The sequence below is a fragment of the Anas platyrhynchos genome, chromosome 22 (assembly GCF_047663525.1).
Source record: "Anas platyrhynchos isolate ZD024472 breed Pekin duck chromosome 22, IASCAAS_PekinDuck_T2T, whole genome shotgun sequence".
Lineage (NCBI taxonomy): Eukaryota > Metazoa > Chordata > Aves > Anseriformes > Anatidae > Anas > Anas platyrhynchos.
This window is the reverse complement of record NC_092608.1, coordinates 8,089,639-8,102,840: the sequence shown is the minus strand read 5'-3', so window position 1 is coordinate 8,102,840 and position 13,202 is coordinate 8,089,639. Positions and strand designations below refer to the sequence as shown.

Below are 13,202 nucleotides of genomic sequence, written 5' to 3'. Positions count from 1 at the left end.
TTATTTCCCCATCATAACATGAGGGGAGCAGTTCAGGACCTTTCCAGATCACACAGCTCAACTCAGTACCTCATATGACCCCATATGAAACCTGGGTCCTAAGTTCCTGCTTCCCCCTGCATGCAACAGCACCCCAGCTCCTGCCACCCCACAGCCCCTTGGGGAGCTCTCACCACCTTGAGGGTGACAGAAGCAAAGCAGCTCCTGGTCACTGCCCCAGTGCTGCTTTGGAGGAGGTGAGCAAAAAGCCTCAACTGCGTGGAGCAACACTGACTCCATGTGGCTGCTGGCCCTGATGATGCAGCAGCCTGCTTTAAGTTGCCCCTGCACTCAGAAATTTGGTAGCATACATGCCATTTAGAAGCTGGGTAAAGCCAGTAGCCTGGAGCATTCAATAATGTTATCATGGGGTTATCATTAGAGTAACTCCACAACCACATACAGAGGCAATTTGAAAACTAGTGGAGGTGCTCTTCATGCAGAGCTGGGTACCAAAGTCCATGCAAAAAGAATTCTGTTTTCCAAATGAATTACCCTTCTTCACTCACAAAACACTTTGAAAGTAAGCGTGAACCCCCAAAATACCCTCTCCCCCATTGGCTGTGATTAAAATCTCCCCATTTCAAGCTCAGCTCCTCTGCTTGACAGCCAAAGGTGATGTGCAATCCAGGAGAAGCCTCACTTCCTGCCCATATGACAGCACCACACTGCCTGCTTCTTCCTCTATGAGGATGCTGGGGCCCTCTGCTCCTTGGGGAAAGTTCATCTCTAACTGCAAAGGTGAGCCTGGAGAGAAAAGTCACTCCTCCCTGCTCTGCTCAGTCTTTGTCCTATCCCTTACTTCTTAGCCAACGATCAGCAGACAAACCATATGGCAGTGAAAGGAGGTTGGACCAGGTCTGCGGTCCAAAGAACCGGTAGCTTACAGGAGACACCTCCACTGCTCTAAGGAACACAGCCAGCCAGCAGCATGTTAAAAGGCATTTAGAGACACAGCATTGGGTTCTTAATGGTTGGCACTTGAGCACATAGGAAAGCAATTAAAAAGAGCAAGCATTTGCATGATAAAAGCAAAGAGCTCATTAGTGCATAGAAAGGAAAAAGCTACAGTTCCCATTCAAAGCTGTGAGACAACTCGGACACCACTGGGTGCTCCTCACTAGCAGCTTTGCATTCATCACCAGTAAATTTATTACAAGCACACAGCACTGCTCTGCAAGGCTGCGCAGGACCAAGTGAGCCACATCTGGGCTAAGAAACAGCTCTGGATTTCCAGCAGGCCCCGAGCAGCCCTGACTCACACACACACCTGGCTTGCTGCAAGGTCTAATCAGAGGAGCCAGCTTCTCTGTGAAGCACAGCTCAAGTTTCCGTGCTCACTGAACCCCAGCACAAGAGCAACTCAGTCACAGCAGAGAAGCATGTCACCACCTGGACCTGCCTGCGGGAAGCACAGCCTGGGAGCTCCGACATCTGCTTGTCAGAAGCTCACACTGAGCAGAGCATGAGTTAAATCAAACCCATGCACACTTGAGATTGCTCTCCCCTTTTGGAAGGGAAGCTCAGCTTCAAACCCAGCTGGAGACCTATGTTTTCCTCTGGTTTGCCCTAGGTTCCCTCCCCACACAGCAGTTAAGGGGGCAGCAACTTTTGCAGTGACTCACCTTTGAAGACATCACATCCACATCCTAGTAAGTCAGGAGCAACAGCGCTTTGCATCATACCAGATGATAAGTTCCCTCCCTTCCCAAAAGGGCTCCCACATCACCTCTTTTCTGCAGTGGTCATATTCCATTGAGGACATAGCTGAGCTTCTCCAGCAAACAGCTTTTGGAAACACACTTGGATGACACCAAGCACCTCCCCTCATCATCCTCTGGCCTTTCCATCGAGTTGTATCAGGATATAATTACACCATTTTCAGAAGTTTGTGACTGACCATCCTTACAAAGCTGGCCAAGTGTCCAATTTGAGACTACCTTCCTCAAGGAGACTGATGACAAAACTTAATTCAGCAGGAGGAAGAAACCTTTCAGCCACCCATGGCCTTGGAGAAGTGGAAGCAAAGGCTCAAAGAGGTCTCACTTAACAAGAGAAACAGATTTCAGTCTCTGCATTTAACTCACCAGTTTCACAAACTGGAATTTTTACAGAGAAACTCCCATCATATAACACCTGCTGCTTAAGGTGTCAGCAACCCTCCAGTTGTTACGCCAGGGCACCAGCACGAACGAACGACCACTTGCACTGCACCCAGGGGTGTCTAGCACAAGCCAGGGCCCTTCCACCCACTGCACCCTATGGGAAGGGTATGAGGCAACAGCAGCCTCCCACTGAGCAGCCAGCCCTGCACCAAGAGCTGTCATCTCTCTGAGCCCTCAGTCCAAGGCTGTGACTTTCACAGAGCTGCTAAGCTCACGTGCAACAAGAGGCTCTGTAGACCTCTCAGTCTGTTTTAACCACAACAGCCTGAATGAGGAAGCATGTTACAAACCCAAACTCCCTTGCAGTAAGGCAAGGAATAGACAGGCAGCCAGAAGCAGGCTCCAGGAAGTCAAGCACAGGAAACAAGCATCTTAGGGTCACACAGATTTCACTTAGGTTTCACTGAGGAGAGCTGAGGGCACTTAAAATTGAAGAGTGCACGAGTTCAACATAGTTTTGATAGATATCCAAATACATCATGCTGAAAAAAATAAAGCAGTCTTTTTCAAAGCCTCTTATGAATGCTTAACTTACATGCTTTCCATACAAAAGTGGGTTTGAAACAACCAAGCACACACTAATTCTTTAAGACCTTTATTAACAGATGCTTGCAGTTTGACTTGAAAAAATCAGGTGTACATTTCATACAAATTAAAAATGAGGTTCTTAAAAATCTCAACTTGACCAGATATGAAACAATTTAAAAACCTTTAAAGGTGTATTGAGAAAAAACAGACTTTTAAAAAACGTGTTTATCGTTTCCAAAAGGAGACTTCTTTAGGTAAAAATAATAAAAACCCCATGCTGCATAGATAATGCAGATAGTTCTAGTAATCTGGTCAACAGCAAAAAGCAAGCACTTAAGGTCTTCAGTTCCAATTCTTTTGTTCATTTCTTATTGCTGGAATTTCATTTTCTTTTCTTCTTCATTTCTTAGGTCTTTTCTTTGATGACTAAACTGAAAGAAAAAAGGGACAGGTATAATCAGATATAAATGTTTTGTCTACCAAGACTCACCTGCAATTTAAATTCACACTGAGCTTTCATACACACAGAATAATCTTTATCAGCTACAGCTCTTAAATTAGTCCGGCACATCAGCCCACTTTCCAGTGATCAAAACTGCCAGCTTCTATGCAAAATAAGTGCAAAGAATTCCAGGAGAGAAAAAAATGAACAAAACGTAATTCTATCTACACCTCTCCCTGCACTGGCCTCCTGCTTCAGACTCTTTCACGACAGCCTCTTGGAGAATGCTCCTCAGATCAGGCACTGCAGACATACAGAACTCTACCGTACACTCGTCTGGAAACAAAGCTGGTAAACTCTGAGGAAACTCCTGGGAAGTGAGGAGAACAACTTAAGATCCGCAAAAGATGGCTGAAAGGCAAACCTCCACCTATGCCCAACAGAAGTAGAACAGCTTCACTATGCACCAGAAATCACAATTTATATTCCCCAATACTACCAAATAGATAGAAAAAGCAATATAAAGCATTGTGTTTTTTCTTTCTTTGAAGCCTGCTAGTTAAGGAATTCATCCAGCTTGCCTCAACCATTAAGATTAACAGCAGGATAATACAAAGGCACACAGAAAATGCTGCAGCAAGACATGAAGAGGTATAAAAAGTTATTTGTACAACAAATTCAGCAGCATCCAAGCCCTTGAAGTAAGAGTCCCTAAGACCTCATAGTTGGAGAGGTCTGTAGCTACTACTGACACCAAACTACTGCTCCTGCATTCCCTGTTCTTCCCAGTAATGTAACCATTCATTAACATTCTCACCAGGATCTAAATAAGTCTGAATGCTGGCCTTCAAAGGCAGAAGAGCAATGAGTGAAACAACAGGAATGGGATATGAACTCTGGTTAACAAAGGAAATACAGAAGAGGAAGAACAGACAAGGAAGGTGCCAGAAACAAAGCAGAAGATAGAACAAGTAAACTGTTCTGGCAGTGAAAATCCCCAAATTAGCAAGTGAATCCCATCAGAAGACAGCACCAAGCTAGCATCAAATCACAACTAGCTTACTTTGCGATGAAGGCAATGTTTTTAATATTGACCTTAACACCAAGCCACACCAGTACTTCTGTCTAGGAAAGTGAAGCCTCCAGCTGAATGTAACATCAACCACGGATACAACTGCTGCCAGCATTTTTGTTCAGATAAAAAGCCACTACCAAGTTATTCCTGCACATTCTACATTAACTTACTAGAAATGAATCCCTAGATATCTTAATGCCATCCAAATGCCCTCTGGGACACAGCAGTAAAAGCCAACATGCTTACAGTCTCAAGTAAATCCTAGTACCTCTGCATACCTGTTTCTCCTAGCAGGATACTTACAGCTCACTATACCAACATCACTTGAACTACTATTTCTGGGTGAATGAAAACTGTCATGAGCCTGGGTTACTGACTGTAGCCAAGATTTTAAGATTAGCAATACTCTAGGCAATGATTCCACCAGTGAAAATCAGAGCTTTGTAACTGAGTCCTCCCAATTAACCATCATTTAGACAGCAAAATCTCACAGCTCAGTTCTGCAGAACTTGGTAAGTGCACTAAGTGTGGCCAGCTCGGTTACAAAACACATTAGCAAAAATAGTTCAAATCTCTCAAGGCAAAAATTAAGAGGAAAGCATCCAAAGAAAAAGGTCAGCCATCAGATCATATCCTCAAAAACATCCTGGCACGCACCCGGATGATGGTAGAGATGGTAAGCCGGTATTTACTCAGCCCCGCCCTGCTCGGCCTCGGGAGCGGACGTGTTCTCAGCTGGTGGTTCGGCTGTCTTCGTCTCTTTGCCATCTTGTGGTTTAGGGTTCTCTGGGCGTCTGCGTCTGTAGTTGAAGTTACGACGGTACCGACGTTGAGGTGGCTGCTGACTTTGGGTCTCATCCCCTTGGTTCTCTTTATCTTCCTCATTTCCATCCTCTCTGGGCTGTCTTTGACGAGGAGGACCCCTGAAAGTCAAGCTAGGCTTTAACAATGCAGCATCTGACCATCGCGATGTTCTGTCTGTGTTGCTAAAGCTCAAGGTAAAAGAAAAAGAGTTGATCTGCAGCATACCTGCGAAATCGTGGTCTATACCCTCGATACATGTTCTGCCTGACTGGTCTGCCTTGTTCTCCTGCACCCTGGTTGTCAGCACCCTGGAAGACATTAGGCAACAAACCATCTTAGCCACATGCAAAATCATCACCACCACAACTAGCCAAACCATGGAGAGCCTGCTGTAAGCCAGGAGGGCTGACCGCTGACGTCTGAAGCATACAATAAGGTGGATAGTGGTCCCAGTGCATACAAGTATGCACTATGCAGAATTTATTATTTTTCCGGTTAATTATACAGAAAGTTAACACTAATTTGAACACACTGCTTTTCAAGAGTAGTGACTAAGACCTCCAGCATACTACTATCTGCTCAAGCATTTCATCTTACTGCTAAGCCTTATGGAACAGATCTCCAGCATCCACAAAGAATGGCGAAGAGCTGCACCCCATCACCATGCTCCAGAGAAATTAAGTCAGCACAGCACCACGCAAACATTACCTCCACTATCTCTCCCTGCACGGGAGGGTTGGAATATTGTGGTCGACGCCCGTAGGGCCTACGCATGTAGTAAGGTGGGTACCGCCGCCTGCGGTAGGGGCGACGTTGCTGGGCTTGGCCTTCCGGGATGTTCTCTGCTCCTTCATTCTTTTCCCCACTCTCACTGTTCTGGTAGTTTTGCTGGTAGTTGCGTGGAGGACCCCTGCGACGTGGATATCGTCTGTAATGGTTACGGTCTGCTGCGTATTTACTGCCTTGCACTGGAACTCCACCAGGGCCTGTAACATTAGCTGCCTCCGCACCCTACGGAGCAGGGAGAGCGTTAGGTAAGCAGTGAGCACCAAATCAGTTACAGCATAATATAATATGGTACTGAGCAACAATTTACATCCACATTTGTAAAGCAATGAAAACCCATTAATCTCCCTGGATGTCATCAGGCATCGACTCAAACCACAGGCACCACAACAAAGCCTGCAGACCAAGTTTTCTGTGCATACTCTAACACCTGAGATGTGTTTACCTTTTCTCCTTCAACCACATCAAACTCCACGGTCTCTCCATCTCCTACGCTGCGGAGGTACTTCCTGGGGTTATTCTTCTTTATGGCAGTCTAACAACACAATATTGCAGAATTACATTTACAGGCACAGCATTAAAATACTACTTAGCATGTCTGAAGACTTTTTTTTAAAGGAATTTAAGTATTTATTCCTTAAGATGTCATCCTCCTGAGCAAGTAATTAAACCACAGTGAAAACTCAAAATCAGATTTGTGTTTTACTACAATTTTGGCCTATCTGAAGCTCTACCACTGCCTAGAAATATCTGACAATATGCTTTCTGCTAGTTGAGAAGTTGAAAAAGCAGTTTGAAGAGATATAAAGAAACCACAAAACCAATGCAAACTGAACAAGAACTTGATCACTAAGCAACCCATAGCGTCTGTACATTCCCATGAAGTATGCACACCAATACAAAAAGTTTGCTTTGGGTTTTCCGATCATGTAATCAGGTTTCCATCCCTCTACTTCCCACAAGAATATGCAGTAGCCTACACTCAACTGAGGCTGTCCCAAACTACATAAACACATCAATAACCAGAAATCAAGAGACTTCCTTCTCTAAGGCTTCCGATACTCTTGCTTCAGCCACAGTATTTTATTCACCAACTAACTGCAAATCTACTCTAGCTGAATGTTATACACCAATCATTACACTTTCCACAGTGTCAATACTAGAAAATTTTTTGTGTCTGCGTATTAAATGACACTACTGGAAAATGCTGACTTTTCTATGCTGTTGAGCAGTGTTTTTTTTGACAGGTGACAGTGCCCTATGTGCACTATTCTCAGCCATATGCTATTTGCCAAATACTTTAACTGAACAGTAAGACAAGTGAAACAACTTTACAAATAAATGCCAGCAATAGTGTTCAGCTAGATTTCTTCCCTAAATCAAACAAAATCTACAGAAAAATGTGTCCAAAATTTTCAGCATATAATGATTTTAGGGAGAGATGAGAAACCTTACTACAACAGCAGCAGAGTGTAACACATCTTCATGAGAAACCAGCTTAGTAATGGGGATGGGAAGGAGCATACACAGCCTAGAACATGATCATTTATTTCAAATTAAACCCCAAAACTGTTTCATCATGAAAATTGCTACATTAAAACAAGCCACTGCCAAACTGTGCTGTTAGAAACTGACAGTAGTTATATGACAAGTCTAGAAATCTGACATTAAGTCAAGGTCCCTTACGGGTTACCCTACTTGCAAATCAAGTTAATAAAGTCCAAACGCTTTGCTTGCCTTTAGGGTATATATTCCTGCCTCCGTCCACAGAAAACCAGTTGAGTCTCTTGGACTTTCTCCACTGCCCATTACAGAATAATGTTTTATTAATAAATGCCTCCACAGTTTTATTATGTTTAAAAACACTGAGCTGGTCACACTGATTTACAAGTCAGACACAACAGACTCAATGAAGGCCTATCTGCTCTATGAAATAAACCACAGATGCATCACAGTCTCACTTTGTGCTACCCACAGGTTATATTTAAATGGCTATGTCTGATTGAAAATACATCTACTAAAATGTTTATAAACTTTCATTGAAAGCTTGGAGTAAAAAAAATCCATAGAAGTTCTGCCAAAAAAAAAAAAAAAAAAAAAAACACCTTCACTGGTTCATTCCTATTACAGCCCAATTCATTTTTCCCTCTCTGCTGCACGTTTTTCTTTTAGCCGTATTTCTATAGGCTGTAAACCCACAAGACAACTTAAATGGACTTTAGATAGCTATTCCCAAGGTGGGATACTATAATTTCCATCACTATATAGCATCAGCCTACTCCACCCTAAAGTCCTGATGATGGATGCATGTGGATATGCAAGACCTCCAACCACGAGCGAGCTCTACGTGCATCCAATCAATGAGAAACAGTCACTTGTGTTCAAGTAACAGTTCTTGGAAACTTGAGGTACTTTCACCCCCTCAGTTCCACTTAGGTAAGGTTGTGCAGAGCACGTCTCAGATAGGCAACATGTTTTTCAGTTTCCAGAGGATCTTACCTGATGGACAAACACATCTTCCTTGGTGTCATTCCTGTAAGACAACACAAAATTGAAATTCAGATGTCAAGTGCACAGTGAGCCCAGTTTTAAAATGCAGTTGTTTAGCGGTGGATCAAAACAGCAAACCGTCAAGACAAGTAGCTTCCAGCATCAGCACTACTCTTCAACCTGCTCTTAACTGTTCTCTTATTAGCTTACTGCTTAAAGGAAAGATTTTATCAGGTAGCCTACGCAAGATTTAGAGCACACACTGAAGTCCTGTAAGACTCTCATGAAAGCATTTCTCCTCTCTCCATCCTTGCAATCCCACCAGTAGAGAGGCTTGAAGAAGAAAAACACCTGATAGTCCACAGTGACCAGTCCATCATTTCTGGTAACACTGTGGGGGAGATGTGCCATTGCAGGCTATGAAAACCATTTGAGTCTTGCTTCACTGGTCCCATTTCCTACAGGCTGCAACAGTGAGCTGCAGCGACCTTGTGAGGACAGCTCCATGGACAGCTGCTGACCAGAGCACAAGACACATTCCTGCTGCGAAGCAAGGCAAGCACCCTGTGCGCATACATCACACTGGCTTCCTGCTGACAACCACCTGCGACCACTTCAGTTACCTCCTCTCAGCCATGCTGCTTCCTTCAGCTACAGAGCAACAGCATTAACTGATCAGCACTCCACTGAAGAAAGGCAGTGGGGGTTATTCAAGTCCCACTTGTGAACACAGAGAAAGACAACCTTGGGCTTCTCTACTCACAAGAAACAGAAAACATCACGAATCTGTACCTCTAACCTAAACAAGAATCCAAAAGCATCTTTCAGGGCGATCACGCCATAGCTTCCACAACTGCCATGCTGAGCAAGGCCAGGCAGCCACAATCAGTACCAAATGAAGTTAGGAAAGTTTCTGTTCTGCAATTAAGCGGCACAGCTGAAACGGCCTCCACAATGATTTGAGAGCTGTACTCACCATTTCCACCACTCATAACAAGCTCAGAGCCCCACATTCAAGGTCACATCACATCAACCAAACCTCGCTGTGGTGTTAGTTTCAAGTCATTCCACAGACTCATGAATCAACAGCAAAGTGCCTTTTATTTCCTAGAATGACTGGTTAAAGACACAGCAAGGCAAGCTTGTGTTAAAGTATGCTCATAACTGAATTTTTTTTTTTTTTTAATAAAATAAAGCCAGTTACTCCTCACCATTGGCTTTAAAATGCGAGAATGACAACTGTGACTTTTCCAAAACTCAATCCAAGCTATGGCTATTCTGGCAGACAGCACCACTAAAAGTCACCTTGTTTCCTTACAGAGCTGATGCCTGAAAATACTACAGGCCTCCAAGTTTACTGTAGTAAAGACAACAGAAAGGACTACAGAAGAGCAAGTGTGATCATCAGGAGGCATCTTATCTCCAGCCACTGGTGATGCAGCATTCAGAAGCCCTTGAAAGCCAGAGCCTAAATACTTGCTAGTTCACCATACAAGATCTCTAAGGAGATGCACCAATAGCTGATAACCTTCAGAAAAGTAACAGCTTTCAGTAAAGATGCTTGTTGTCCTTCTGCACTCTCAGCTGAACAGCAGCGTCAAGAAGCGCTCACCACCTATGCTCTTCAAGTGTGGATGCTCTATACTCTTGCCCAACTTAGATTTTTGGCAACAATACCAGATGTTTGTCACTAGGGTCCTTTTTCAACAGCTGTTCCATTTGAGAGTATATTGAAGTTTTAGATAAATGAATGACTCAGGTACACACAAGTAATTCAAGGTGTATACCTGATTAGTTAGAAAGTTTACTGGTTAATTTCAAAGCCCGGTGCATGATTCCTGTATTAAGATGGCATTTTCCAGCAACCACATCTAGAAGCAGTAAGTGTACTGCCACTCAGATGGCGCAGGAATAACAGCAGCTATCACATTCTCAACCAAAACGTGAAACAGCACACAAGACCCCCATTCTGAAGCCCTAACAACCCGGTTAGTTCATCTTAGTACTAGATGATATTCCCATCAATACCTTTAACTGCGTTAAAAGGACATTTAGACAAGCAGACCAAGTGTGCATGAAAACGTAGCAAAGCTGCAAATACAAAGCCAGCCATCAATGTGCAGTTCCAATTTGTTAACAGGACAGTTAACAGTGTCCTGCATATTCATTTTTTACTTTGACAACTGGAAGAAACCACTGACAGAATTTAAACTAATATTTCAGAAACAAAAATGCACTTTAACATTAAAATAACACAGTAAATACTTGAAGCTCACATGCACCTAGAAAGCTGAATTTTAGTTGCAAAGCTAGTTTTAGCTGCAAGCATACCCGACTGAAGCAAAGACAAGCAAGAGCAGAAGCTCTCGCAATTTCCCTTGTATCAAGTGAGAGAGATTCCAGAGCTGTGGAAATGTCCTCCAGTTCAGTTCTCAGGCTGCAGCTCTAATCTCCTGATAACATGAGATCATGCTGTGTTTCTCATTAAAAATGGCAACCTCAGGGATTAAACAGCTGCCAAAACAATATGAGTGGGGAAGCCATTCAGATGTTTTAACTAGCTGCTGTTGCTTCCGTGCCTGACTCACATAACTGAGCATTTCCACTACTGAGTGGAGCCGAGAAAAGGCTTCCCTAGAGGTAGAGTTTGTGGCCTGTAACTTTATAGGCACTTACAAGAAGAGCAAGAGACGCTAAAGCTAACACAGACAGCTATTCAGCACCCAACGTTCAAACGCTATATGGGGAACTGGACAGGTTCAGCAAGTCGCACACAAAACCAGCTAAGGAGCTCAGACGATATTTATGACAAGGCCAAAAGGTACCACGTAGATAAAAAGACAATCTTTAGAACAAAGCTAAATAAGAACACCAGTAGCTACACTTGCTTCCCTAGAAGAGGATTCCCAAGCCTTCTGTCAAATACTGTTAGAGAGGGTTTGAAGCCACCCAGCTGCAATACGTCTTTCTTCAGCTTCTTTCAGACTTTAACCCACTCGTTCAACTTACACTCAACTCTTTCCTGATCCAAAAAGCCTTATACTGCCATAGAAGAAGAAAAAAGACCCTCCAGTAGCAAATACATTATCCTATATCTTTCCCCATTTCTGGTAGATGCATTCCTGTGGATGTGCTTAAGGAGAAAACAGCTCCTACAAATACAGCCTCTGCAAATAACCCACACACTGGCTGGTAGGATTTCCGTTTCTTTCCAGAAGGGCCTGGCAGAGCAATTCCAGAACTCCTGCGCTACTCAGCAGCTTCACTGCTACGCTAACCTACGTACACACCCTTAAGCGTTCAGATTTGCTCTTTGAATCACCTACTGTCAGAAAGAGAACCTCCCAGGCATTTCAGAAGCTCCCAGGCGTTTGTTTCTCGAGGCCTGTCCATGCACTCCAGCCTTATGACAGAAAAGCAGCCCGAACTTTGCACGTTTCCCTGTACGGTCGCAGCTTCCCGAGGGCAGCACGCTCCTAGGCGCCTCCAGCTATTCCCAGCCCAGCTCCTGCCGGCACCCGGCCTTCCCCAACCCCCGAGGAGCCCGGGGAAGGCCCCGCCGCCGGGCCCCAGGGCCGCGCTCACCTGTTGATGAAGCCGTAACCGTTCCGTACGTTGAACCATTTCACTGTTCCCAAAACCTTCGTTGCTGGAAAGGCAGCGACACAAGAGAAGAGGGGAGAGAAGGGGGGGGTTGCGGGGCGTCAGGCGCGGCACGTGGCGGGGCGGCGCACACAAAGGCCCCGCGTGGCGGACATTTTGCGCCGCGCCGCCCCGCCCCCACCCGCCGACACGCGGGGCCCGGCGGCGCGCGCGCGGCGGGGCGCGCGCCCAACGGCCGCGAGGGGAGGGGGGCGGGGGGAAGGGGGCGCGCGGCGCTCTGAGGAGGCGCGCGCCCAACGGCCGCGGGGGGGGGGTAGGGGTTGAGGGGGTGGGGGGGGCAGGGGGGCGCGCGCACCGCCGAGGCCCTCTCCTCTCCTCCCCTCTCCTCCCCTCCCCGCCGCCGCCGCGGCCCGCTCCGTGCCTCACCGATGACCTTCTTGTCCCCGCCGGCGGGAGGCGCCGCCGAGGCCAGGCCGCTGCCCCCGTTCCCGGTGCCGCCGTTGGGCTTGGAGTCGGCGGGGGCGGCGGCGGGGGCCGCCGCGGGGACGGGGGCGGCGGGCGGCTGGGTCTCGGCCTCGCTGCTCATGGCGGCGGCTGTTCGGTGCGGGCGGTGGTGGTGACTGGCTGTTTGCGCCGCCTCCCGCGGTGTGATGGTGACTGAGGCCGGCCGTGGGGGGGCTGCTCCCTGCTCCGGGCTCGCTGAGCTCCGCTCTCCGCTCCCGATACCGATCGAACTGGCCACAATGGCGGCCCGCACCGGCTAGCCACCCCGCGCGCCCCGCCCGCGCGCCTCGCCATTGGCCGCCCGCGCTGTCCGTCAGACGACGCACCGCTCCCATTGGTTCTTCCCGTCCCGGCGGCCGCCCCCTCGCCGCGCGTCCGTTGGAGCCGGCAACTGCCTTTCCTCAGCAGCGCGCGCGCCCATTGGCCGTTCTGGCGGTTGCGGCCGGGCTCCTTTTCCTTCCCCGCCCCCCCTCAGGCTCCGCCCCCGCTCCCTGATTGGCCGCCGCTGCCGCCGCTCGCCCCGCGGTCCCGCCCCTGCGGGCCTGGCGGGCACCGGGCGCGCGGCCACGCGGCCGGGAGCGCCCCGAGCACGCGCCCGCCTTCCCCTGAACCCTTCTTCCCCGTGGGGCAGCGGGGAAAGCCCCAGCGCTTGGTTCCTGCTGATGGAGCCCTTTCTGCACCCACCACCTCTCCTCCCCTCTTTGCCTTCACCTCCTATGGCTTCGCTTTGCAGCGGCTCAGAGAAACCTCTGCTGGATTCTCTACA

At 47.1% G+C, this 13,202-nt stretch overlaps 1 protein-coding gene across 4 annotated transcripts; it reads right to left on the bottom strand.

Moving 5' to 3' along the window:
* Window positions 1-2,783: 2,783 nt before the first annotated feature.
* On the bottom strand, window positions 2,784-12,670 carry YBX1 (Y-box binding protein 1). 4 transcript variants are annotated; one of them, XM_072026726.1, is made up of 9 exons: window positions 12,515-12,668; window positions 12,359-12,412; window positions 11,915-11,978; window positions 8,339-8,372; window positions 6,285-6,374; window positions 5,762-6,064; window positions 5,279-5,361; window positions 4,907-5,184; window positions 2,784-3,163 (listed from the first exon to the last, which is right to left on the bottom strand). In XM_072026726.1, the coding sequence occupies exons 1-8, from the start codon at window positions 12,516-12,518 to the stop codon at window positions 4,938-4,940; spliced, it is 879 nt and encodes a 292-aa protein (XP_071882827.1). In that variant the 5' UTR covers window positions 12,519-12,668; the 3' UTR covers window positions 2,784-3,163; window positions 4,907-4,937. The 4 variants fall into 4 exon arrangements, with proteins under 4 accessions (XP_071882827.1, XP_071882826.1, XP_027299052.1 ...); XM_072026725.1 differs by having other exon boundaries at window positions 2,784-3,158; window positions 12,359-12,670; XM_027443251.3 differs by having other exon boundaries at window positions 12,359-12,668.
* Between the last annotated feature and the right edge of the window lie 532 nt (window positions 12,671-13,202).